Source organism: Oncorhynchus keta, chromosome 1 (genome assembly GCF_023373465.1).
Source record: "Oncorhynchus keta strain PuntledgeMale-10-30-2019 chromosome 1, Oket_V2, whole genome shotgun sequence".
In the NCBI taxonomy this organism is placed as follows: domain Eukaryota; kingdom Metazoa; phylum Chordata; class Actinopteri; order Salmoniformes; family Salmonidae; genus Oncorhynchus; species Oncorhynchus keta.
In genome coordinates this window covers 99,980,891-100,008,659 of record NC_068421.1, presented here as the reverse complement: position 1 = coordinate 100,008,659, position 27,769 = coordinate 99,980,891, and the positions used below count along the sequence as shown (strand labels likewise).

Genomic DNA, 27,769 nt, shown 5'->3' with positions numbered 1-27,769 from the left:
GTTTCACACGAATGCTGCCATCAATCCACGGTTTCTGGTTAGGGAATGTTTTTATCGTTGCTATGGGAACGGGTGCTCTCGAGAGGCTAGATGTTCTTTACCATTCGGCCATCAGTTTTGCCACCAATGCTCCATATAGGACACATCACTGCACTCTATACTCCTCTGTAAACTGGTCATCTCTGTATTCCTGTCACAAGACCCAATGGTTGATGCTTATTTTTAAAACCCTCTTAGGCCTCACTTCCCCACATCTAAGATATCTACTGCAGCCCTCATCCTCCACATACAACACCCATTCTGCCAGTCACATTCTGTTAAAGGTCCCCAATGCACACACATCCCTGGGTCACTCCTCTTTTCAGTTCGCTGCAGTTAGCGACTGGATTGAGCTGCAACAAATACTCAAACTGGACGGTTTTATCTCAATCTCTTCATAGACTCAATCGTAAACTCTTACTGACAGTTGTGGCTGCTTTGTGTAATGTATTGTTGTCTCTACCTTCTTACCTTTTGTGCTGTTGTCTGTGCCCAATAATGTTTGTACCATGTTTTGTGCTGCTACCATGTTGTTATGTTGCTAAAATCAAATGTATTTATATAGCCCTTCTTACATCAGCTGATATCTCAAAGTGCTGTGCAGAAACCCAGTTTAAAATCCCAAACAGCAAACAACGCAGCTACCATGCCGTGTTGTCATGCGTTGCTGCCTTGCTATGTTGTTGTCTTAGGTCTCTCTTTATGTAGTGTTGTGTCTCTTGTTGTGATGTGTGTTTTGTCTTATATTTATATTGTATTAAGTTTTTATTTTTAATCCCATGCCCCGTCCCTGCAGGAGGCCTTTTGGTAGGCCGTCATTGTAAATAATAGTTTGTTCTTAACTGACATGCCCAGTTAAATAAAGGTTAAATAAAATAAACAGATTACAAAATGCTTATTAAATTATTCGGACAAAAATGTGTACTTACAGTCCTCACTCTCGCTTGTCCTCAACTTTTTGAAAGTCGTTGCTGTGCTGCTGTGTGGACGCGAGAGGAGCAAATGGTGCAAATGGCTTGCTCAAATGTTAGCATCTAGCATCACAACTCTGTACGGTTTTGACTTAGAATATGTGGACAACTACAAATACCTAGTTGTCTGGTTAGACTGTAAACTCTCCTTCCAGACTCACATTAAGTATCTCCAACTACCACATCCCCATATTGTTATTTTTTTATTCTCCTTTGCACCCCAGTATCTCTACTTGCACATCATCATCTGCACATCTATCACTCCAGTGTTTAATTTCTAAATTGTAATTATTTCGCCTCTATGGCCTATTTATTCCCTAATCTTACTACATTTGCACACACAGTATATAGATTTTTCTATTTTGTTATTGACTGTATGTTTGTTTATTCCATCTGTAACTCTGTGTTGTTGTTTGTGTCACACTGCTTTGCTTGATCTTGGCCAGGTCGCAGTTGTAAATGAGAGAGAACTTGTTCTCAACTGGCCTACCTGGTTAAATAAAGATGACAAAAAAGTAGTGGTTAAAATATAGAATTTAAATCGTTATAAATTCAATTGTGCACCCATAAATGTACAGACACCCATGTTCAGTCATATTGTGCCTTAAGTCAGAACAGATGACAACTTGACGAGCTAAATTAGTCGAAAAACAAAATTGTATTAATATTTTATTGTGTATATTTCCATGAAGTTCCATAATTTAATCAAAATAGGCTATGCAATATATGATTATTTTCGTGGATCTCATGTTGTCAATGAGTACAGTAGAACAAGCTCGCGGTCAGGCGGAACCAAACCGGACGGACTCAACAACACAGCCCAATTTGGAACGACTCATTTTGGACGAAATTGCGGCCACAACAGACGGACCTGATATCGCCCATAATTCGATGTCCATGGATGAGTGGGGAGCGATGTCGACACATGCCTCGGCGTTCCAGTATCAAACCTAACATAATTAGTTTGTGCATATGTTAATACTACTTTATTTGGTACAGTACTGCGGTGTATTACGTCTGGCAAATGAAACAGTTTACCGTTTAAGAACCAAACGAAGAAACCGGAATTAAACGGGGAACGATCTAGACCAAATTGTCCAACAGAAACTCTCGTTTTAGTTGAAAAACGTTTTCCGTTTGGAGTAAACGGAATCGGCGTAATGAATACACCCTTTGGGGCTGTAGTGAAACGTTTCTTAAGCGGAAGCAAACAGACGGAAACGGGAAGGACTTGCCTGAATTTATACAATAGAAAGTTTGGTTTTGCAACTGTTGCTCATGATGTCACCACAGGTTGCGGTCTGTTGCTCATGCGCACTGACTCAACTACGAAATATGGCGGCTGACGACTGCTAGAGAAAAGTGTTGGGATCTGATCAATTTCGTTAAAAAGCTGCCCTGGTAATTCATTTTTTCTAATTCCAAACAACATAAAACCACCACGGTTTGAACATTTAAATGAAATTAGTCACGAATCGAAAAAAAAGATTAACTAAAAGGTCGCTCGTTAGTAAGCTAACACTGCTAGGGACATTAGCTAGCGAGCTAACAGGGTATGTTTGTCCATTACTCGGTATAATTAATCATGCATTTATATATCTAACTATCTGCATTGGCCTAGCACTAGTTCACACCTGACTGGATAACTAACTTCAGACAACGCCCGGGATGATGTAGCAGGCTAGCTTTAGCCCGAGCGAACTCATTTGTTTTGCTAGCTACTGACGTTAGCTCTCAAGAACCGAAGTGGGGTAACTACACCTGAACCAGGTTATGTCTTTACAGGAGACTTTGGTATGGCGATTCTACTTTAAGTCCAGGAAGCAGCGATTCAACTTATATTCACCAGTATTTCAATGTCATCATACGTTCGTTATTCACCAAATACGGAGTTTCGATTAGCAACTGTCGTCATTTGCTGCCGTCACGGCCGGTGTGTACTGACAAAAAATGTCTAAAAATGTTTACAGGTCCCTCATTTCTACCATGTACACATCGGAATGCATTGGATGTGCCAATCTTCCGGTTATTTAACATTTTATTATACTTTGTCAGTACACATCGGCCGTGACGGCAGCAAATGACGACAGTTGCTAATCGAAACTCCGTATTTGGTGAATAACGAACGTATGATGACATTGAAATACTGGTGAACAGAAGTTGGGTCGCTGCTTCCTGGACTTAAATCGCCAAATGAAATCAAACTTTATTTGTCACATGCGCCGAATACAACAAGTGTCGACTTTACCGTGACATGCTGACTTACAAGCCCTTAACAAACTATAGTTTTGGCAAGTCGGTTAGGACATCTACTTTGTGCATGACACAAGTCATTTTTCCAACAATTGTTTATATATTATTTCACTTATAATTCACTGTATCACAATTCCAGTGGCTCAGAGGTTTACGTACACTAAGTTGACTGCCTTTAAACAGCTTGGAAAATTCAAGAAAATGTTGTCATGGTTTTAGAAGCTTATTATAGGCTAATTGACACAATTTGAGTCAATTGGAGGTGTACCTGTGGATGTATTTCAAGTCCTACCTTCAAACTCTGTGTCTCTTTGCTTGATAGCATGGGAAAATCAAAAGAAATCAGCCAAAACCACCTCAGAAAATAAATTGTAGACCTCCACAAGTCTGGTTCATCCTTGGGAGCAATTTCTAAACACATGAAGGTACCACATTCACCTGCACAAACAATAGTACGCAAGTATAAACACCATGGGACCACGTAGCCGTCATACTGCTCAGGAAGGAGACGCATTCTGTATCCAAGAGATGAACGTACTTTGGTGCAAAAAGTGCAAATCAATCCCAGAACAACACCAAAGGACCCTGTGAAGATGCTGGAGGAAGCAGGTACAAAAGTATCTATTATCCACAGAACCTGAAATGCCGCTCAACAAGGAAGAAGCCACTGCTCCAAAACTGCCATAAAAGAGCCAGACTGGTTTGCAACTGCACATGTGGACAAAGATTGTACTTTTTGGAGAAATGTCCTCTGGTCTGAAAATAACTGTTTGGCCATAATGACCATCATTATGTTTGGAGGAAAAAGGCGGAGGCTTGCAAGCTGAAGAACACCATCCCAACCATGAAGCACGGCGGTGGCAGCATCATGTGGGGGTGCTTTGCTGCAGGACGGACTGGTGCACTTCACAAAATACATGACATCATGAGAGAGGAAAATTATGTGGATATATTGAAGCAACATCTCAAGACATCGGTCAGGAAGTTAAAGCTTGGTTTCAAATGGATCTTCCAAATGTACAGTCACCCCAAGCATACTTCCAAAGTTGTGGCAAAATGGCTTAAGGACAACAAAGTCATGGTATTGGAGTAGCCATCACAAAGCCCCGACCTCAATCCTATAGAACATTTGTGGGCAGAACTGAAAAAGCGTGTGTGAGCAAGGAGGCCTACAAACCTGACTCAGTTACAAAACTCAGCCAAAATTCACCCAACTTACTGTGGGAATCTTGTGAACGGCTTCCCGACACGTTTGACCGAAGTTAAACAATTTAAAGGCAATGCTACTAAATACTAATTGAGTGTATGTAAACTTCTGACCCACTGGGAATGTGATGAAAGAAACAACAGCTGAAATAAATCATTCTCTACTATTTTTCTGACATTTCACATTCTTAAAATAGTGGTGATCCTAACTGACCTAGACAGGGAATTTTTACTCTGATTAAATCTCAGGAATTGTGAAAAATTGAGTTTGGCAAAGGTGTATGTAAACTTCAACTGTGTGTATATAAGTATGTTTTTGGGGACTTGGCTGTGTTGCATGTTATTTTGGCGTTAATATGTGTCACATATGATTTTGCATTTGGCACCTTGGGTCAAGTGTTAGCACCAACTCACGAAGCCCCCGTTTCCCGAGCATTTAAATTGGGGCCATGTCTTTGCAGATGTAAGTTGTAACTGCAGCTGTTATCTCCTTCCGCGAGTAAACCTCTCTTGCAACATCTGAGTCGGATTTGTTTTGAGCACTCAACTTTACTTTTTTGGGTCTCGTCTGTGGAGACTCTCCCTGTACTGTTTCACATGATTCTTGACGAAGGTGGCAAGAGGTTAGTGGTCTTTGAGCCTCAGGACCGGCCTGCTGCCTATTTTGCAGAGGACTTTTTTTCTGGTCCGTGTCAGAAGTTTCATTCCCAAACCACGTCCATGCGACCGAAGTAGCTCCTCTTTTTAGGTATGAGCTCCGTGTCTCTGTGTTCTGTGTCACATTCACTCTCCTCCACGTTTGTTGCAAATTTCCTTCTACACAATATTGCCGTAAAGAACGTGGTTTGTGGTTTGCGACACAACTAAATAAATTATAGGGCATAATATGAAGCGATAGAAAAACATCTATCGTCACACGATAAATATCGCCCCGGATACATGCTACTGCAACGATACCTCCTACTTTGTAGGATAACCTTCTACGATACCTGCTACTAAATGTATGATACCTACTACTAAAGGGATTCCTGCTACCTTTTAGGATTCCTGCTACCTTTTAGGAAACCTGCTACTACAGAGATACCTGCTACCTTGTAGGATACATCGTACGTCATAGGATACCTGCTTCCTTATAGGATTACTGCGACCTTATAGGATACCTGCTACTAAAAAGATAACCGCTACCTTACATTTTGTCACATACACATATTTAGCAGATGTTATTGTATGTGTAGCGAAACGCTTGTGTTCCTAGCTCCAACAGTACAGTAATATCTAACTAAATGCTTGTGTTCCTAGCTCCAACAGTACAGTAATAGCTAACTAAATGCTTGTGTTCCTAGCTCCAACAGTGCAGTAATATCTAACTAAACACTTGTGTTCCTAGCTCCAACAGTGCAGTAGTATCTAACTAAATGCTTGTGTTCCTAGCTCCAACAGTGCAGTAGTATCTAACTAAATGCTTGTGTTCCTAGCTCCAACAGTACAGTAATATCTAACTAAATGCTTGTGTTCCTAGCTCCAACAGTGCAGTAGTATCTAACTAAATGCTTGTGTTCCTAGCTCCAACAGTACAGTAGTATCTAACTAAATGCTTGTGTTCCTAGCTCCAACAGTGCAGTAGTATCTAACTAAATGCTTGTGTTCCTAGCTCCAACAGTACAGTAATATCTAACTAAATGCTTGTGTTCCTAGCTCCAACAGTGCAGTAGTATCTAACTAAATGCTTGTGTTCCTAGCTCCAACAGTGCAGTAGTATCTAACTAAATGCTTGTGTTCCTAGCTCCAACAGTGCAGTAGTATCTAACTAAACGCTTGTGTTCCTAGCTCCAACAGTGCAGTAATATCTAACTAAATGCTTGTGTTCCTAGCTCCAACAGTGCAGTAGTATCTAACTAAATGCTTGTGTTCCTAGCTCCAACAGTGCAGTAGTATCTAACTAAACGCTTGTGTTCCTAGCTCCAACAGTGCAGTAATATCTAACTAAATGCTTGTGTTCCTAGCTCCAACAGTACAGTAGTATCTAACTAAATGCTTGTGTTCCTAGCTCCAACAGTACAGTAGTATCTAACTAAATGCTTGTGTTCCTAGCTCCAACAGTACAGTAATATCTAACTAAATGCTTGTGTTCCTAGCTCCAACAGTACAGTAGTATCTAACTAAATGCTTGTGTTCCTAGTTCCAACAGTGCAGTAATATAGAATTAAATGCTTGTGTTCCTAGCTCCAACAGTACAGTAATATCTAACTAAACGCTTGTGTTCCTAGTTCCAACAGTACAGTAGTATCTAACTAAATGCTTGTGTTCCTAGCTCCAACAGTACAGTAATATCTAACTAAACGCTTGTGTTCCTAGTTCCAACAGTGCAGTAATATAGAATTAAATGCTTGTGTTCCTAGCTCCAACATTGCAGTAGTATCTAACTAAATGCTTGTTACTTTAAAGTGCCCAGTGATTCCATGTCAAAGGTGCAGGGTTGAGAAGCCGGCTAGTGACAGTGACTAAGTTCAGGGCAGGGTACAGGGTGGAGGCCGGCTAGTGATGGCTATTTAACAGTCTGATGGCCTTGAGATAGAAGCTGTTTTTCAGTGTCTCGGTCCCAGCTTTGATGCACCTGTACTGACCTCGCCTTCTGGATGGTCATGGGGTGAACAGGCCGTGGCTCAGGTGGTTGTTGTCCTTGATGATCTTTTTGGCCTTCCTGTGACATCGGGTGCTGTTTGTGTCCTGGAGGGTAGGCAGTGTGCCTCCAGTGATGTGTTGGGCAGACTGCACCACCCTCAGGAGAGCCCTGCGTTTGAGGGTGGTGCAGTTGCCGTACCAGGTGGTGATACTACAGCCCGACAGGATGCTCTCAATGGTGCATCTGTAAAAGTTAATGAGGGTTTTAGGGGCCAAGCTGAATTTCTTGAGCCTCCTCCATCACACTGGCTGTGTCGGTGGACCATTTCAGATTGTTGGTGATGTGATCGATGAGGAACTTGAAGCTTTTCACCTTCTCCACTGTGGTCCCTTGGATGGTGTGTGCTCCCTCGGCTGTCTCCTGAAATCCACAATCAGCTCTTTCGTTTTGTTGAAGGAGAGGTTATTTTCCTGGCAACATTCCGCCAGGGCTCTCACCACCACCTACTTGCTACCTTATAGGATAACTGCTGCTACAGACAACTTCTACCTTATAGGATACCTGCTGCGACAGAAGATACATCCTTGATATTTTATAACCTTATAAGTTCAGTCTTTTCTGTTCCAGGTCAGTACTACAGGGCCATAGTTGCACACTGGGTGGACCACCTGCCTGTCATTCCCATTGCCTTGTAGAATAACCACATTACCCAGGAGCCATCATGGGCAGGACATCAGTCAAAGGTAAGGAAACATGAGCAAGTACACTGCAGCCTATTTATTTAGTATGCCATTGTATTTCTCGTTTCAATATTCTATTGCCGGGTTCACAAATGGATGGAATTCTGGTGTACCTCATTTTCCAGCAGTCTTACTTACTGGTCTGACATGAGTAGTGTTTATAACGCAAGATGTCGGAGAGCCTTCTTTCGTCAGAGAACATTTATTTTGGGAGATTGCAAAATATAACCTTGTTATTCAAGACAGGAGTGACATTGTTTTAGGTGATAATAAAACATGTTTAGTTACACTTTTTTTCTCTGACTTGCTAGCAAATCAACTTACACAGAGCAGTTAACATTCGCTAGATGGCTAAAAGCTAGGTTGAAGATTGCATCAAATGGCCTAATGCTGTGTTCCTAACCAAGTGGGAAGGTGATCATTTCCATTTGTAAAGTAGTTATAGGAGGTGGATGCATTCACTTGCATTAAACTCATTGAGAAACGCAGATTGGCTCATGGCAAGCAAGCGGAGGCCAGCATGTGGGATAAGTCGGAGCTCAAGGGTGGTAGATGAGTTTCCCACTAGTAATTACCACTTGGAGGGCCGTTCAAGTGGATTTTCCAAGGCATGTGTGGTAAATACCATCTTTCCACCTGGTTATGAACACGGGTGTGGTCAGTGTTGATGTGTTTGTTTTCAGATCAGAAGGAGAAAGCAGGAAGTCTCCTTCCTCCAGGTCCCACTCCTGCTAAAGGTAACTTTAGACTCCTAGGAGAGATCACCCCTAGCTTTTACTATTTTAAAAGTTTGAATGTGTTGTTCCTAGGATAACATTTGATCTAACTGCAAAGTAACTTTGTTTTATTAAATGTAATTTTTTGTGTCTTTTTTTATACCTGTTACATCAGTATATACATGTAGGTCTGTCGGGACTACTAACCCTTTGATGTTTCTGTCTCAGAGTCGTTCAGTTGGGAGGAGTACCTGAAGGAAACATCATCTACCCCGGCTCCACCTAGCTTCTTCAGACAGGTATGTGTCCATCTACCCCGGCTTCACCTAGCTTCTTCAGACAGGTATGTGTCCATCTACCCCGGCTCCACCTAGCTTCTTCAGACAGGTATGTGTCCATCTACCCCGGCTCCACCTAGCTTCTTCAGACAGGTATGTGTCCATCTACCCCGGCTCCACCTAGCTTCTTCAGATAGGTATGTGTCCATCTACCCCGGCTCCACCTAGCTTCTTCAGACAGGTATGTGTCCATCTACCCCGGCTTCACCTAGCTTCTTCAGACAGGTATGTGTCCATCTACCCCGGCTCCACCTAGCTTCTTCAGATAGGTATGTGTCCATCTACCCCGGCTCCACCTAGCTTCTTCAGACAGGTATGTGTCCATCTACCCCGGCTTCACCTAGCTTCTTCAGACAGTGTGAGTTCAGTGACAGCAGAGAAGGCTAAGAGACAGTATACTGTCTCTCTGCAGTGAGTTTTCGGTCTCTCTCCAGTCCAGAGTCCCTCCCTCCAATGACTTCAAGGTGGGGATGAAGCTGGAAGTCCATGACCCTCGGAACTCCACCTCTGTGTGCATCGCCACTGTGATGGGCATGACGGGTGTGCGTCTGCGTCTTCGTCTGGATGGCAGTGACAACACCAATGACTTCTGGAGGCTGGTCGACTCCTCAGACATCCAGCCTATAGGAACCTGTGAAAAGAATGGGGATATGCTGCAGCCGCCGCTGGGTATGTTAACTATAACCCTAACCATAACTCTACCCTAACCCACTGGGTACGTTAACCATAACTCTACCCTAACCCACTGGGTACGTTAACCATAACTCTACCCTAACCCACTGGGTACGTTAACCATAACTCTACCCTAACCCACTGGGTACGTTAACCATAGGGGGCGGCAGCGTAGCCTAGTGGTTAGAGCGTTGGACTAGTAACCGGAAGGTTGCGAGTTCAAACCCCCGAGCTGACAAGGTACAAATCTGTCGTTCTGCCCCTGAATAGGCAGTTAACCCACTGTTCCCAGGCCGTCATTGAAAATAAGAATATGTTCTTAACCTCTTGCTCCTACCTGGCACGCAGGCGTCCCATCTAGAGCTCTGGAAATGCAAATGCGATACGCTAAATGCTAATAGTATTAGTTAAAACTCAAACGTTCATTAAAATACACATGCAGGGTATTGAATTAAAGCTACACTCGTTGTGAATCCAGACAACAAGTCAGATTTTTAAAATGCTTTTCGGCGAAAGCATGAGAAGCTATTATCTGATAGCATGTAACACCCCAAAAGACCCGCAGGGGACGTAAACAAAATAATTAGCATATTCGGCGCTACACAAACCGCACAATAAAATATAAAACATTCATTACCTTTGACCATCTTCTTTGTTGGCACTCCTAGATGTCCCATAATCACTATTGGGTCTTTTTTCTCGATTAAATCGGTCCATATATAGCCTAGATATCGATCTATGAAGACTGTGTGTGATAAACGGGAAAAAAAATAGCGTTTCATAACGTAACGTCATTTTTTCAAATTCAAAAAGTCGACGATAAACTTTCACAAAACACTTCGAAATACTTTTGTAATGCAACTTTAGGTATTAGTACACGTTAATAAGCGATAAAATTCATCAGGAGGCGATGTAAATTCTATAGGTGTCCGTCTCGAAAAAATGTCTGGAGAGAGCTCGACCAAAACATCCGGTTGGAGACCGGAGGGAATCGGTTCCCTTGATTCGGTTTGACCAAGAATCAAAGCCGAATCAAATGACAAGACTCTAGACATCGTGTGGAAGCTGTAGGCACTGCAACCTCGGCCTCATTTAATTCGGTTCACTTTGAACAATTCCTGGAAGTAGCGCAAGGATATTTATTTCCATTTTCAGTGATCAGATTTTCCTGCACTTTTCGATGAAACGCACGTTCTGTTATAGTCACAGCTGTGATTTAACCAGTTTTATAAACGTCTGAGTGTTTTCTATCCACACATACTAATCATATGCATATACTATATTCCTGGCCTGAGTAGCAGGGCGCTGAAATGTTGCGCGATTTTTAACAGAATGTTCTAAAAAGTAGAGGGTCGACTTAACAGGTTAACTGACTTGCCTGGTTAAATAAAGGTTAAAAAAAAAAAAAAAAACTCTACCCTAACCCACTGGGTACGTTAACCATAACTCTACCCTAACCCACTGGGTACGTTAACCATAACTCTACCCTAACCCACTGGGTACGTTAATAACACTAACCTTCCAATATGGGGGAATTACGGCCCTAACCTACGGCCCTAACCTAGCCGTTGGAGGTAGGGTACTCAGCTAACATATGGAATTGTTAGCATACCATGGATTATTTAGCTATTGGATTTGGAATTTTAGGGGGCCTTTATGTATAACAATTTCATTTTTAATTATTTGAAAAATATTGGGTTAAGCGTTTACTATTATAGCCCGTAGAAACGCATTCAATATCATTCATAAGTTTGGGGTCACTTAGAAATGTCCTTGTTCTTGAATGAAAAGCATTTTTTTTTGTCCATTTTAAAATAACATCTGGTCAGAAATACAGTGTAGAAGTTGTTAATTGCAGCTCCCCCCTACTTTGTGCAATTTCCGCCTGAAGACATACCCAAATCTAACAGCCTGTAGCTCAGGCACAGAACCAAGGATATGCATATTCTTGGTACCATTTGAAAGAAAACACTCTGAAGTTTGTGTAAATGTGAATTGAATGTAGGAGAATAACACACAATAGATCTGGTTTAGATACAAAAAGAAAAAACATATATTTTTTTTCATTGTTTTATCATCATCTTTAAAATGAACAAGATAACTACTACCTTGTTTACCCCGGCCTGCTAATCGTCTGCATCGCAGTGGCCCATATGTACTTTCTATCTCTTCCCGATTTTTAAAATTTGTTTATACCTTCCGGAAACCTGCCTCACCCAATGTGATACGGAATCGCTATTATTTTTAATTTTTAGAACACACTCAAGAACCTCCAGAAGCGAACCAGCTAACTAGCTACAAGCTACTTAGTCATTGTTAGTTTTTTTTTACCTGGATAACACTCGCCAGTCCAGCTCCCCTGCCCCATCCACTGATTAGCTGTTGTCTCACCCACTGTTTTAGCTAGCTTTCCCAATTCAACACCTGTGATTACTGTATGCCTCGCTGTATGTCTCTCTCAAATGTCAATATGCCTTGTATACTGTTGCTCACGTTAGTTATCATTGTTTTAGTTCACAATGGAGCCCCTAGTCCCACTCCTCATACCCCTGATACCTCCTTTGTCCCACCTCCCACATATGCGGTGACCTCACCCATTACAACCAGCATGTCCAGAGATAAAACCTCTCTCATCATCACCCAGTGCCTGGGCTTACCTCCGCCGTACCCGCACCCCACCATACCCCTGTCTGCGCATTATGCCCTGAATATATTCTACCATGCCCAGAAACCTGCTCCTCTTAATCTCTGTCCCCAACGCTCTAGGCGATCAGTTTTGATAGCCTTTAGCCGCACCCTCATACTACTCCTTCTCTGTTCCGCGGGTGATGTGGAGGTAAACCCAGGCCCTGCATGTCCCCAGGCACCCTCATTTGTTGACTTCTGTGATCGAAAAAGCCTTGGTTTCATGCATGTCAACATCAGAAGCCTCCTCCCTAAGTTTGTTTTACTCACTGCTTTAGCACACTCTGCTAACCCTGATGTCCTTGCCGTGTCTGAATCCTGGCTCAGGAAGGCCACCAAAAATTCAGAGATTTCCATACCCAACTATAACATCTTCCGTCAAGATAGAACTGCCAAAGGGGGAAGAGTTGCAGTCTACTGCAGAGATAGCCTGCAAAGTAATGTCATACTTTCCAGGTCCATACCCAAACAGTTCGAACTACTAATTCTGAAAATTACTCTCTCCAGAAATAAGTCTCTCACTGTTGCCGCCTGCTACCGACCCCCCTCAGCTCCACCCCCCTCAGCTCCCAGCTGTGCCCTGGACACCATTTGTGAATTGATCGCCCCCCATCTAGCTTCAGAGTTTGTTCTGTTAGGTGACCTAAACTGGGATATGCTTAACACCCCGGCAGTCCTACAATCTAAGCTAGATGCCCTCAATCTCACACAAATCATCAAGGAACCCACCAGGTACAAGCCTAACTCTGTAAGCAAGGGCACCCTCATAGACGTCATCCTGACCAACTGGCCAACCAGGATCTCAGCGACCACTGCCTCATTGCCTGTATCCGCTACGGTGCTGCAGTCAAACGACCACCCCTCATCACTGTCAAACGCTCCCTAAAACACTTCTGTGAGCAGGCCTTTCTAATCGACCTGGCCCGGGTATCCTGGAAGGACATTGACCTCATCCCGTCAATTGAGGATGCCTGGTCATTCTTTAAAAGTAACTTCCTCACCATTTTAGATCAGCATGCTCTGTTCAAAAAATGCAGAACTAAGAACAGATACAGCCCTTGGCTCACTCCAGACCTGACTGCCCTCGACCAGCACAAAATCCTCCTGTGGCGGACTGCAATAGCATCGAACAGTCCCGCGACATGCAACTGTTCAGGGAAGTCAGGAACCAATACACGCAGTCAGTCAGGAAAGCGAAGGCCAGCTTCTTCAGGCAGAAGTTTGCATCCTGTAGCTCCAACTCCAAAAAGTTCTGGGACACTGAAGTCCATGGAGAACAAGAGCACCTCCTCCCAGCTGCCCACTGCACTGAGGCTGGGTAACACGGTCACCACCGATAAATCCATGATTATCGAAAACTTCAACAAGCATTTCTCAACGGCTGGCCATGCCTTCCGCCTGGCCACTCCTACCTCGGCCAACAGCTCCGGCCCCCCCGCAGCTCCTCGTCCAAGCCTCTCCAGGTTCTCCTTTACCCAAATCCAGATAACAGATGTTCTGAAAGAGCTGCAAAACCTGGACCCGTTTAAATCAGCTGGGCTTGACAATCTGGACCCTCTATTTCTGAAACTATCCGCCGCCATTGTCGCAACCCCTATTACCAGCCTGTTCAACCTCTCTTTCATATCGTCTGAGATCCCCAAGGATTGGAAAGCTGCCGCAGTCATCCCCCTCTTCAAAGGGGGAGACACCCTGGACCCAAACTGTTACAGACCTATATCCATCCTGCTCTGCCTATCTAAGGTCTTCGAAAGCCAAGTCAATAAACAGGTCACTGACAATCTCGAATCCCACTGTACCTTCTCCGCTATGCAATCTGGTTTCCGAGCCGGTCACGGGTGCACCTCAGCCACACTCAAGGTACTAAACGACATCATAACCGCCATCGATAAAAGACAGTACTGTGCAGCCGTCTTCATCGACCTTGCCAAGGCTTTCGACTCTGTCAATCACCAGATTCTTATCGGCAGACTCAGTAGCCTCGGTTTTTCGGATGACTGCCTTGCCTGGTTCACCAATTACTTTGCAGACAGAGTTCAGTGTGTCAAATCGGAGGGCATGCTGTCCGGTCCTCTGGCAGTCTCTATGGGGGTGCCACAGGGTTCAATTCTCGGGCCGACTCTTTTCTCTGTATATATCAATGATGTTGGTCTTGCTGCGGGCGATTCCCTGATCCACCTCTACGCAGACGACCATTCTATATACTTTCGGCCCGTCATTGGACACTGTGCTATCTAACCTCCAAACGAGCTTCAATGCCATACAACACTCCTTCCGTGGCCTCTTAAACGCTAGTAAAACCAAATGCATGCTTTTCAACCGATCGCTGCCTGCACCCGCATGCCCGACTAGCATCACCACACTGGATGGTTCCGACCTTGAATATGTGGACATCTATAAGTACCTAGGTGTCTGGCTAGACTGCAAACTCTCCTTCCAGACCCATATCAAACATCTCCAATCGAAAATCAATCAAGAGTCGGCTTTCTATTCCGCAACAAAGCCTCCTTCACTCACGCTGCCAAGCTTACCCTAGTAAAACTGACTATCCTACCGATCCTCGACTTCGGCGATGTCATCTACAAAATCGCTTCCAACACTCTACTCAGCAAACTGGATGCAGTTTATCACAGTGCCATCCGTTTTGTCACTAAAGCACCTTATGCTACCCACCACTGCGACTTGTATGCTCTAGTCGGCTCGCCCTCGCTACATATTCGTCGCCAGACCCACTGGCTCCAGGTCATCTACAAGGCCATGCTAGGTAAAGCTCCGCCTTATCTCAGTTCACTGGTCACGATGGCAACACCCATCCGTAGCACGCGCTCCAGCAGGTGTATCTCACTGATCATCCCTAAAGCCAACACCTCATTCGGCCGCCTTTCGTTCCAGTACTCTGCTGCCTGTGACTGGAACGAATTGCAAAAATCGCTGAAGTTGGAGACTTTTATCTCCTCACCAACTTCAAACAGCAGCTAACCGATCGCTGCAGCTGTACATAATCTATTGGTAAATAGTCCACCCATTTTCACCTACCTCATCCCCACAGTTTTTATTTATTTACTTTTCTGCTCTTTTGCACACCAATATCTCTACCTGTACATGATCATCTGATCATTTATCACTCCAGTGTTAATCTGCAATATTGTAATTATTCGCCTACCTCCTCATGCCTTTTGCACACATTGTATATAGACTCCCCTTTTTTCTACTGTGTTATTGACTTGTTAATTGTTTACTCCATGTGTAACTCTGTGTTGTCTGTTCACACTGCTATGCTTTATCTTGGCCAGGTCGCAGTTGCAAATGAGAACTTGTTCTCAACTAGCCTACCTGGTTAAATAAAGGTGAAAAAAAAATCAAATCAAATCAATTTATATAGCCCCAGCCTAAAACCCCAAACGGCAAGCAATGCAGGTGTAGAAGCACGGTGGCTTGGAAAAACTCCCTAGAAAGGCCAAAACCTAGGAAGAAACCTAGAGGAACCAGGCTATGAGGGGTGGCCAGTCCTCTTCTGGCTGTGCCGAGATCACAGTGGTTGTAGCGGGTGCAACAGGACAGCACCTCGAGTAAAAATTAACATTTTAGGGTTCCATAGCCGCAGGCAGAGCAGTTGAAACTGGAACAGCGGCAAGGACAGGTGGACTGGGGACAGCAAGGAGTCATAATGACAGGAAGTTCTGACACATGGTCCTAGGGCTCAGGTCCTCCGAGAGAGAGAATAAGAGAGAGCATACTTAAATTCACAAAGGACACCGGATAAGACTCCCATTTGGAGTCGGTGTCACTGTGAAAGAAAATGTTCAGTTAAAATAGTTTCACATATGAGCCCTGTATCAACAGGTATAATAAACAGATACACTGCTCAAAAAAATAAAGGGAACACTTAAACAACACAATGTAACTCCAAGTCAATCACACTTCTGTGAAATCAAACTGTCCACTTAGGAAGCAACACTGATTGACAATACATTTCACATGATGTTGTGCAAATGGAATAGACAACAGTTGTAAATTATAGGCATTTAGCAAGACACCCCCAATAAAGGAGTGGTTCTGCAGGTGGTACCACAGACCACTTCTCAGTTCCTATGCTTCCTGGCTGATGTTTTGGTCACTTTTGAATGCTGGCGGTGCTTTCACTCTAGTGGTAGCATGAGACGGAGTCTACAACCCACACAAGTGGCTCAGGTAGTGCAGCTCATCCAGGATGGAACATCAATGCGAGCTGTGGCAAGAAGGTTTGCTGTGTCTGTCAGCGTAGTGTCCAGAGCATGGAGGCGCTACCAGGAGACAGGCCAGTACATCAGGAGATGTAGAGGAGGCCGTAGGAGGGCAACAACCCAGCAGCAGGACCGCTACCGCTGCCTTTGTGCAAGGAGGAGCACTGCTAGAGCCCTGCAAAATGACCTCCAGCAGGTCACAAATGTGCATGTGTCTGCTCAAACGGTCAGAAACAGACTCCACGAGGGTGGTAGTATGAGGGCCCGACGTCCACAGGTGTGGGTTGTGCTTACAGCCAAGATTGGCAAATTCGCTACTGGCGCCCTGTGCTCTTTACAGATGAAAGCAGGTTCACACTGAGCACATGTGACAGACGTGACACAGTCTGGAGACGCTGTGGAGAACGTTCTGCTGCCTGCAACATCCTCCAGCATGACCGGTTTGGTGGTGGGTCAGTCATGGTGTGGGGTGGCATTTCTTTGGGGAGCCGCACAGGCGTTGTAGGGAGGTCATACAGGCACATGGAGGCCACACACACTACCGAGCCTCATTTTGACTTGTTTTAAGGATATTACATCAAAGTTGTAATCAGCCTGTAGTGTGGTTTTCCACTTTAATTTTGTGACTCCAAATCCAGACCTCCATGGGTTGATAAATTTGATTTCCATTGATAATTTGTGATTTTGTTGTCAGCACATTCAACTATGTAAAGAAAAAAAGTATTTAAGAATATTTCATTCATTCAGATCTAGGATGTGTTATTTTAGTGTTCCCTTTATTTTTTTGAGCAGTATATATATAGAGTTGAAGGTTGAATATATTATTATTATTATTATTATTATTACCTGCTAGATCTACTGTCTCTTTTATATTATGACATTTCAGCTAGATCTACTGTCTCTATATTTCAACAGAACAGCTGTATCTACTGTCTCCATTTCACTTTGGCCATTGATGTGGTCCTGCCCTCTCCTCAACAGCCTCAAATAGGCTATTTCATGTGGGTTGGGGTAGGGCGGCAATTTGTAAGTCGCTCTGGATAAGAGCGTCTGCTAAATGACTTAAATGTAAATGTAAATGCAGACACACGCATCTCACATTTCATGACATTAAATGTTTAAATATTGCTTCTAAAATAAATAAAAAATCACAAGTAATATTTTATATTATTAATTTCAAACAAGGGCATTAGCATGATAAGAACTCACCAGTCCAAAACGATGTCCTCTCCCGTTTAAAAAATATTCCTCCACAATCGCTAAATAAAGCATCCTACAACAATCTCTGACTCACCTTCCTAATCAATGTATTCTAAAGTTGTGTGTACATCTGTAAATCTAGACTTAAGATTTAGCTTTCCCTGACTTAGTCGCCATAATGATTGATATATAAACAGCTGAATCTGCGCGTTCACCAAACAATGCCATGCGTAATATGTGTTTCTCTTTCCGGTATGAAAATTCAATAGCGCATGACTCTCTTTACGCTGGAGCTTTCTACATGGGTTGGTCTTGCAACACATAAACATGGCATATTGCCGTTTAGCTCAGCTCATTGGCTATCTACCCAGCTTGTTTTCAAGACGATCAGTGGTCATTGGGTTAAAAGACAGTCAATCAACGAAACAGCGGGTAAATCATTGGTGCACAATGCTGTCATTACTTGTTGTCTTCAAATCGGTTTCTTTCAGTCAATACGTCCCGTGAAATGGCCCATCAGGTTTGATTGTGTTACAAACAAACCAGTTGATTGCAGTGAAACCAAGAGAGAGAGAGACTAGAGTTAATGAGAAAGAGGGTGGATAGAGAGAGAGAGAGAGACTAGAGTTAATGAGAAAGAGGGTGGATAGAGAGAGAGAGAGAACCTGACTGGAAAAGTCACGTTCTTTGTGGGTGATTTACCTGGAATGTGTCGTCGAAAATGGAATGAGATGGAATTCACGACACAAGGGGTTCACAAAATGTTTCGTGTTAGGCTATAAAAACTGATTTTATAAAACAAAAGATCATTCATTGTGTAACAATGAGCATTGGAATTACAAACAGATGAAGATTGTCAAAGGTAAACCATTTATTTTAATGCAGTTTGATTATGTTACCCCTGTGCTGGTTAATTAAAAAAAAAAAGTTTTATGGGGCTCTATGCTTAGAGGTTAATGTTGTAAATGACTATTGTAGCTGGAAACGGCTGATTTTTAATGGGATATCTACAGAGGCCCGTTATCAGCAACCATCGCTCCTGTGTTCCAATGGCACGTTGTGTTAGCTAATCCAAGTTTATCATTTTAAAAGGCTAATTGATCATTCAAAAACCCTCTTGCAATGATGTTAGCACAGCTGAAACTGTTGTGCTGATTTAGAGAAGCAATAAAACTGTCCTTCTTTAGACTAGTTGAGTGTCTGGAGCATCAGCATTTGTGGGTTCGATTACAGGCTCAAAATGGCCAAGGAACAAAGTACTTTCTTATGAAACTCGTCAGTCTATTCTTGTTCTGAGAAAAGAAGAAGAAAAGAAGGCTATTCCATGCAAGAAACTGAAGATCTGGTACAGCGCTGTGTACTACTCCCTTCACAGAACAGCGCAAACTGGCCCTAACCAGAATAGAAAGAGTAGTGGGAGGCCCCAGTGCACAACTGAGCAAGGACAAGTACATTAGTGTCTAGTTTGAGAAACAGACGCCACACAAGTCTTCAACTGGCAGCTTCATTAAATAGTACCCGCAAAACACCAGTCTCGACGTCAAGCATTATCATGCTTGTCTTTCATAATTTTGTCAGATTTACTTGGATGTGTTGTCAGTGCTTGTTGCTGGCATGTCATGCCTAAATTTGCTAATCTTGCCAATGAAAAAATCTTTAAAGTAGTTGGAAATATCAGTTGTTTTTGGGATGAATGAGCCGTCTGATTCAATTAATGATTTCTCAATTTGCAATACATTTGCCAGACTGATTTGCCATTCCATTTGCCTCATCCCTCTCAACTATACCCATAAATCCACTGGGTTTTAACTGTTTTTAGTCATTGTATTAATGGGTGCATACTTATGAGTAACTGGAATAAGCAATTTCATAAACGTGTCAAGTGCAGATTTTGTACATTTGCCCACTGACAAAGAAATGATCAGTCTATAATTTGAATGGTTTATTTGAACAGTGAGAGACAGAATAACAACAAAAGAATCCAGAAAAACGCATGTCAAAAATGTTATACATTTATTTGCATTTTAATGAGGGAAATAAGTATTTGACCTCTCAATCAGAAAGATTTCTGGCTCCCAGGTGTCTTTTTATACAGGCGACGAGCTGAGATTAGGAGCACACTCTTAAAGGGAGTGTTCCTAATCTCAGTTTCCGCTACAAGACCATGGTGCTTGCCTACGGAGCTGTGAGGGGAACGGCACCTCAGTACCTCCAGGCTCTGATCAGGCCCTACACCCAAACAAGGGCACTGCGTTCATCCACCTCTGGCCTGCTCGCCTGCCTACCACTGAGGAAGCACAGTTCCCGCTCAGCCCAGTCAAAACTGTTCGCTGCTCTGGCCCCCCAATGGTGGAACAAACTCCCTCACGACGCCAGGACAGCGGAGTCAATCACCACCTTCCGGAGACACCTGAAACCCCACCTCTTTAAGGAATACCTAGGATAGGATAAGTAATCCTTCTCACCCCCCTTTAAGATTTAGATGCACTATTGTAAAGTGACTGCTCCACTGGATGTCATAAGGTGAATGCACCAATTTGTAAGTCGCTCTGGATAAGAGCGTCTGCTAAATGACTTAAATGTAAATGTTAACTGTATAAAAGACACCTGTCCACAGGAGCAATCAGTCAATCAGATTCCAAACTCTCCACCATGGCCAAGACCAAAGAGCTCTCCAAGGATGTCAGGATCAAGATTGTAGACCTACACAAGGCTGGACTGGGCTACAAAACCATCGCCAAGCAGCTTGGTGAGAAGGTGACAACAGTTGGTGCGATTATTCGCAAATGGAAGAAACCCTAAAGAACTGTCAATCTCCCTCGGCCTGGGGCTCGATGCAAGATCTCACCTTGTGGAGTTGCAATGATCATGAGAACGGTGAGGAATCAGCCCAGAACTACACGGGAGGATCGTATCAATGATCTCAAGGCAGCTGGGACCATAGTCACCAAGAAAACAATTGGTAACACACTACACCGTGAAAGACTGAAATCCGGCAGGGCCTGTAAGGTCCCCCTGCTCAAGAAAGCACATATACATGCCCGTCTGAAGTTTGCCAATGAACATCATATCAAATCAAATTGTATTTGTCACATACACATGGTTAGCAGATGTTAATGTGAGTGTAGCGAAATGCTTGTGCTTCTAGTTCCGACAATGCAGTAATAACCAACAAGTAATCTAGCTAACAATTCCAAAACTACTACCTTATAGACACAAGTGTAAGGTGATAAGAATATGTACATAAAGATACATGAGTGAGTGATGGTACAGAGCGGCATAGGCAAGATACAGTAGATGGTATTGAGTGCAGTATATACATATGAGATGAGTATGTAAACAAAGTGGCATAGTTAAAGTGGCTAGTGATACATGTATTACATAAAGATGCAGTAGATGATATAGAGTACAGTATATACATATACATATGAGATTAATAATGTAGGGTATGTAAACATTATTTAGGTAGCATTGTTTAAAGTGGCTAGTGATATATTTTACATTTCCCATCAACTCCCATTATTAAAGTGGCTGGAGTTGAGTCAGTGTGTTGGCAGCAGCCACTCAATGTTAGTGGTGGCTGTTTAACAGTCTGATGGCCTTGAGATAGAAGCTGTTTTTCAGTCTCTCGATCCCAGCTTTGATGCACCTGTACTGACCTAGCCTTCTGGATGATAGCGGGGTGAACAAGCAGTGGCTCGGGTGGTTGTTGTCCTTGATGATCTTTATGGCCTTCCTGTGACATCGGGTGGTGTAGGTGTCCTGGAGGGCAGGTAGTTTGCCCCCGGTGATGCGTTGTGCAGACCTCACTACCCTCTGGAGAGCCTTACGGTTGTGGGCGGAGCAGTTGCCGTACCAGGCGGTGAGTGCTTTTGGTGACAAGCCGAATTTCTTCAGCCTCCTGAGGTTGAAGAGGCGCTGCTGCGCCTTCCTCACGATGCTGTCTGTGTGGGTGGACCAATTCAGTTTGTCTGTGATGTGTACGCCGAGGAACTTAACTTACTACCCTCTCCACTACTGTCCCATCAATGTGGATAGGGGGGTGTTCCCTCTGCTGTTTCCTGAAGTCCACAATCATCTCCTTAGTTTTGTTGACGTTGAGTGTGAGGTAATTTTCCTGACACCACACTCCGAGGGCCCTCACCTCCTTCCTGTAGGCCGTCTCGTCGTTGTTGGTAATCAAGCCTACCACTGTTGTGTCGTCCGCAAACTTGATGATTGAGTTGGAGGCGTGCGTGGCCACGCAGTCGTGGGTGAACAGGAAGTACAGGAGAGGGCTCAGAACGCACCCTTGTGGGGCCCCAGTGTTGAGGATCAGCGGGGTGGAAATGTTGTTGCCTACCCTCACCACCTGGGGGCGGCCCGTCAGGAAGTCCAGTACCCAGTTGCACAGGGCGGGGTCGAGACCCAGGGTCTCGAGCTTGATGACGAGCTTGGAGGGCACTATGGTGTTAAATGCCGAGCTGTAGTCGTTGAACAGCATTCTCACATAGGTATTCCTCTTGTCCAGATGGGTTAGGGCAGTGTGCAGTGTGGTTGAGATTGCATCGTCTGTGGACCTATTTGGGCGGTAAGCAAATTGGAGTGGGTCTAGGGTGTCAGGTAGGGTGGAGGTGATATGGTCCTTGACTAGTCTCTCAAAGCACTTCATGATGACGGAAGTGAGTGCTACGGGGCGGTAGTCGTTTAGATCAGTTACCTTAGCTGCCTATGACCCCAAGAACACCATCCCCACCGTCAAACATGGAGGTGGAAACATTATGCTTTGGGGGTGTTTTTCTGCTAAGGGGACAGGACAACTTCACCGCATCACAGGGATGATGGACGGGGCCATGTACCGTCATCTTGGGTGAGAACCTCGTTCCCTCAGCTAGGGCATTGAAAATGGGTCTTGGATGGGTATTCCAGCATGACAATGACCCAAAACACACGGCCAAGGCAACAAAGGAGTGGCTCAAGAAGAAGAACATTAAGGTGCAGGCCTAGCCAGTCTCCAGACGTTAATCCCATAGTAAATCTGTGGAGGGAGCTGAAGGTTTGAGTTGCCAAACATCAGCCTCGAAACCTTATTTTTTTTATTTTATCTTTATTTAACCAGGCAAGTCAGTTAAGAACAAATTCTTATTTTCAATGACGGCCTGGGTTAACTGCCTGTTCAGGGGCAGAACAACAGATTTGTACCATGTCAGCTTGGGGGTTTGAACTTGCAACCTTCCGATTACAAGTCCAATGCTCTAACAACTAGGCTACCCTGCCGCCCCAAATGACTTGGAGAAGATCTGCAAAGAGGAGTGGGACAAAAAATGTGTGCAAACCTGGTGGCCAACTACAATAAATGTCTGACCTCTGGGATTTCCAACAAGGGTTTTGTCACCAAGTACTAAGTCAATTTTTGATCAAATACTTATTTCCCTCATTAAAATGCAAATCAATTTATAACATTTTTGACATGTGTTTTTCTGGATTTTTGTTGTTGTTATTCTGTTCAAATAATCAAATAAACAAATAAACCTATCATTAAAATTGTAGACTGATCATCCTTTGAACGTGGCAGTTCTACCCTTTTAGCTCAGTGCTTCTGGTTGGGTTATGTACACTGCTCAAAAAAATAAAGGGAACACTAAAATAACACATCCTAGATCTGAATGAATGAAATATTCTTATTAAATACTTTTTTCATTACATAGTTGAATGTGCTGACAACAAAATCACACAAATTATCAATGGAAATCAAATTTATCAACCCATGGAGGTCTGGATTTGGAGTCACAAAATTAAAGTGGAAAACCACACTACAGGCTGATCCAACTTTGATGTAATGTCCTTAAAACAAGTCAAAATGAGGCTCGGTAGTGTGTGTGGCTTCCACATGCTTGTATGACCTCCCTACAACGCCTGGGCATGCTCCTGATGAGGTGGCGGATGGTCTCCTGAGGGATCTCCTCCCAGACCTGGACTAAAGCATCCGCCAACTCCTGGACAGTCTGTGGTGCAACGTGGCGTTGGTGGATGGAGCGAGACATGATGTCCCAGATGTGCTCAATTGGATTCAGGTCTGGGGAATGGGCAGGCCAGTCCATAGCATCAATGCTGACACACTCCAGCCACATGAGGTCTAGCATTGTTTTTTCATTAGGAGGAACCCAGGGCCAACCGCACCAGCATATGGTCTGACAAGGGGTCTGAGGATCTCATCTCGGTACCTAATGGCAGTCAGACTACCTCTGGCGAGCACATGGTGGGCTGTGTGGCTCCCCAAAGAAATGCCACCCCACACCATGACTGACCCACCGCCAAACCGGTCATGCTGGAGGATGTTGCAAGCAGCAGAACGTTCTCCACGGCGTCTCCAGACTGTTTCACGTCTGTCACATGTGCTCAGTGTGAACCTGCTTTCATCTGTGAAGAGCACAGGGCACCAGTGGTGAATTTGCCAATCATTGTGTTCTCTGCCAAATGCCAAAAGTCCTGTTGGGCTGTAAGCACAACCCCCACCTGTGGATGTCGGGCCCTCATACCACCCTCATGTGGCCTGCTGGAGGTCATTTTGCAGGGCTCTGGCAGTGTTCCTCCTTGCACAAAGGCGGGGGTAGCGGTCCTGCTGCTGGGTTGTTGCCCTCCTACGGCCTCCTCCACGTCTCCTGATGTACTGGCCTGTCTCCTGGTAGCGCCTCCATGCTCTGGACACTGCGCTGACAGACACAGCAAACCTTCTTGCCACAGCTCGCATTGATGTGCCATCCTGGATGAGCTGCACTACCTGAGCCACTTGTGAAAGCACCGCCAGCATTCAAAAGTAACCAAAACATCAGCCAGGAGGCATAGGAACTGAGAAGTGGTCTGTGGTACCACCTGCAGAACCACTCCTTTATTGGGGGTGTCTTGCTAAATGCCTACAATTTACAACTGTTGTCTATTCCATTTGCACAACATCATGTGACATTTATTGTTAAAGGTGGTCTATAGTTTTTTATGGTTGCACAGTTAACTTCTTAGGGCTGCAATCCCGTTAACGGGATCGATATGACAACAGCCAGTGAAAGTCTTATTCTGAACACCTCCAAAACAAAGATCAAATCAAATGTATTTATATAGCCCTTCGTACATCAGCTGATATCTCAAACTGCTGTACAGAAACCCAGCCTAAAACCCCAAACAGCAAGCAATGCAGGTGTAGAAGCACTGTGGCTAGGAAAAACTCCCTAGAGAGGCCCAAACCTAGGAAGAAACCTAGAGAGGAACAAGGCTATGAGGGGTGGCCAGTTCTCTTCTGGCTGTGTCGAGTGGAGATTATAACAGAACATGGCCAAGATGTTCAAATGTTCATAAATGACCAGCATGGTCAAATAATAATAATCACCGTAGTTGTCGAGGGTGCAGCAAGTCAGCACCTCAGGAGTAAATGTCGGTTGGCTTTTCATAGCCGATCATTAAGAGTATCTCTACCACTCTTGCTGTCTCTAGAGAGTTGACAACAGTAGGTCTGGGACAGGTAGCACATAGCCTATAGGCTATAGATTCCATAGCCTCAGGCAGAACAGTTGAAACTGGAGCAGCAGCACGGCCAGGTACACTGGGGACAGCAAGGAGTCATCATGCCAGGTAGTCCTGAGGCATGGTCCTTGGGCTCAGGTCCTCCCGAGAGAAAGAGAGAATTAGAGAGAGCATACTTAAATTCACACAGGACACCGGATAAAACGGGAGAAGTACTCCAGATATAACAAACTTACCCTAGCCCCCGACACAAACTACTCCAACATAAATACTGGAGACTGAGACAGGAGGGGTCAGGAGACACTGTGGCCCCATCCGATGATACCCCCGGACAGGGCCAAAGAGGAAGGATATAACCCCACCCACTTTGCCAAAGCACAGCCCCCACACCACTAGAGGGATATCTTCAACCACCAACTTACCATCCTGAGACAAGGCCGAGTATAGCCCACAAAGATCTCCGCCACGGCACAATCCAAGGGCCAACCCAGACAGGAAGATCACGTCAGTGACTCAACCCACTCAGTGACGCACCCCTCCAAGGGACGGCATGAAAGAGCACCAGTAAGCCCTTGACTCATCCCCTGTAATAGGGTTAGAGGCAGAGAATCCCAGTGGAAAGAGGGGAACCGTGGTTTGGTAAGAAGAATGCCCCTCTTCCCACAGGTGTTATTACTACCTCTGAGGGTTTAGAGCTTGAGGCAGTCACGTCATACAAGTACTTGGGAGTATTGCTAGACGGTGCACTGTTGTTCTCTCAGCACATATCAAAGCTGCAGGCGAAAGTTAAATCTAGACCTGGTTTCCTCTATCGTAATCACTCCTCTCACCCCAGCTGCCAAACTAACCCTGATTCAGATGACCATCCTACCCATGCTAGATTACGAAGACATAATTTATAGATCGGCAGGTAAGGGTGCTCTCGTGCGGCTGGATGCTCTTTACCATTCGGCCATGAGATTTGCCACCAATGCTCCATATAGGACACATCACTGCACTCTATACTCCTCTGTAAACTGGTAATTTCTGTATACTCGTTGCAAGAGCCACAGGTTGATGTTTATTTACAAAACCCTCTTAGGCCTCACTCCCCCCATCTGAGATATCTAATAACGCCCTCATCCTGCACATACAACACCCGTTCTGCCGTTCTGAACGAGCTGCAACAAACACTTAAACTGGACAGTTTTATCTCAATCGCTTCATTCTAAGACTCAATCATGGACACTTACTGACAGTTGTTGCTGCTTTGTGTAATGTATTGTTGTCTCTACCTTCTTGCCCTTTGTGCTGTTGCATGTGCCCAATAATGTGTGTACCCTGTTTTGTGCTGCTACCATGTTGTCATGTTATGTTGCTACCATGCTGTGTTGTCATGTGTTGCTGCCTTGTTATGTTGCTGTCTTAGGTCTCTATGTAGTGTTGTGTCTCACCTGTTGTGGTGTGTGTTTTGTCCTATTTGTTTTGTATTTATTCTTTGAATCCCAGGAGAAGCCTTTCTAAACATTCTGTTTTATGCAGGCTTCAGAATGAACGCGTCTTCCTGGCCCATGTTTTTGCTGAGAACCCTGAATGGAGCAGAGATGGCCCCGGCTACCGCTTTTAAAAAGGTACTGAGTATACAAAACATTAGGAACTCCTGCTCTTTCCATGACCAGGAGAATCCAGGTGAAAGGTATGATCCCTTATTGATGTCACTTGTTAAAAAAAACCTCGGGACCAACACTTCACATGTTGCGTTTTATATTTTTGTTCAGTGGGGATTAAAAAGCTACACAGACCATCATATATAGATTAAAAAGTTACCCAAACCTTCATATATACAGTACAAGTCAAAAGCTTAGACATGCCTACTCATTCCAGGGGTTTTCTTTATTCTGTACTATTTTCTAAATTGTAGAATAATAGTAAAGACATAAACTATGGAATCATGTAGGGGGGTGCTGAGGAGTATTTCTGTGTGAAATAAAGCCCTTTTGTGGGGAAAAACCTATCCTGATTGGCTGGGGTCTCGCTCCTCAGTGGGTATGTCTATGCCCTCTCATGCTCACCCAGGGCTGCATCACTGTCACATGAAATCCATAGATTCTGACCTAATTATTTCTATTGACTGATTTCTTTATGTGACCCGATTTCAGGAAACTAGGCGTATGTCACAAGTCTGAACTTCACAGGAGAGCCATTTGAATGTAATTTATTTGTATTTTCATCAAAACAGCCAGCAGCATACTACCCTGCATCCCACGGCTGGCTTGCTTCTGAAGCTAAGCAGGGTTGGTCCCTGGATGGGAGACCAGATGCTGCTGGAAGTGTTGTTGGAGGGCCAGTAGGAAGCACTCTTTCCTCTGGTCTAAAAAATATCCCAATGCCCCAGGGCAGTGATTGGTGACGGATGGGATGTTAAACGGGTGTCCTGACTCTGAGGTCATTAAAGATCCCATGGCACTTATCGTAAGCGTAGGGGTGTTAACCTTTCTAAGGCAGCGCGTGAAATTCAAAAATATTTTTTTGAAATATGTAACTTTCACACATTATTAACAAGTCCAATACAGCAAATGAAAGATAAACATCTTGTTAATCTACCCATGGTGTCCGATTTCGAAAATTAT

The 27,769-nt window shown here is 44.1% G+C and overlaps 1 protein-coding gene across 15 annotated transcripts in view; it reads left to right on the top strand.

Moving 5' to 3' along the window:
• Positions 1-1,813: 1,813 nt before the first annotated feature.
• The window catches only part of LOC118376315 (sex comb on midleg-like protein 2), an 83,898-nt gene continuing 57,942 nt past the window's right edge, over positions 1,814-27,769 (top strand). Inside the window, exons 1-6 of one of the 15 annotated variants that reach the window (XM_052468941.1) lie at positions 1,814-2,411; positions 7,720-7,835; positions 8,516-8,569; positions 8,777-8,847; positions 9,321-9,555; positions 26,682-26,770. In XM_052468941.1, coding sequence (XP_052324901.1) covers positions 7,814-7,835; positions 8,516-8,569; positions 8,777-8,847; positions 9,321-9,555; positions 26,682-26,770 — 471 coding nt within the window. In that variant the 5' untranslated portion in view covers positions 1,814-2,411; positions 7,720-7,813. The other 14 variants (XM_052468888.1, XM_052468892.1, XM_052468906.1 and 11 more) reach the window with 14 other exon arrangements.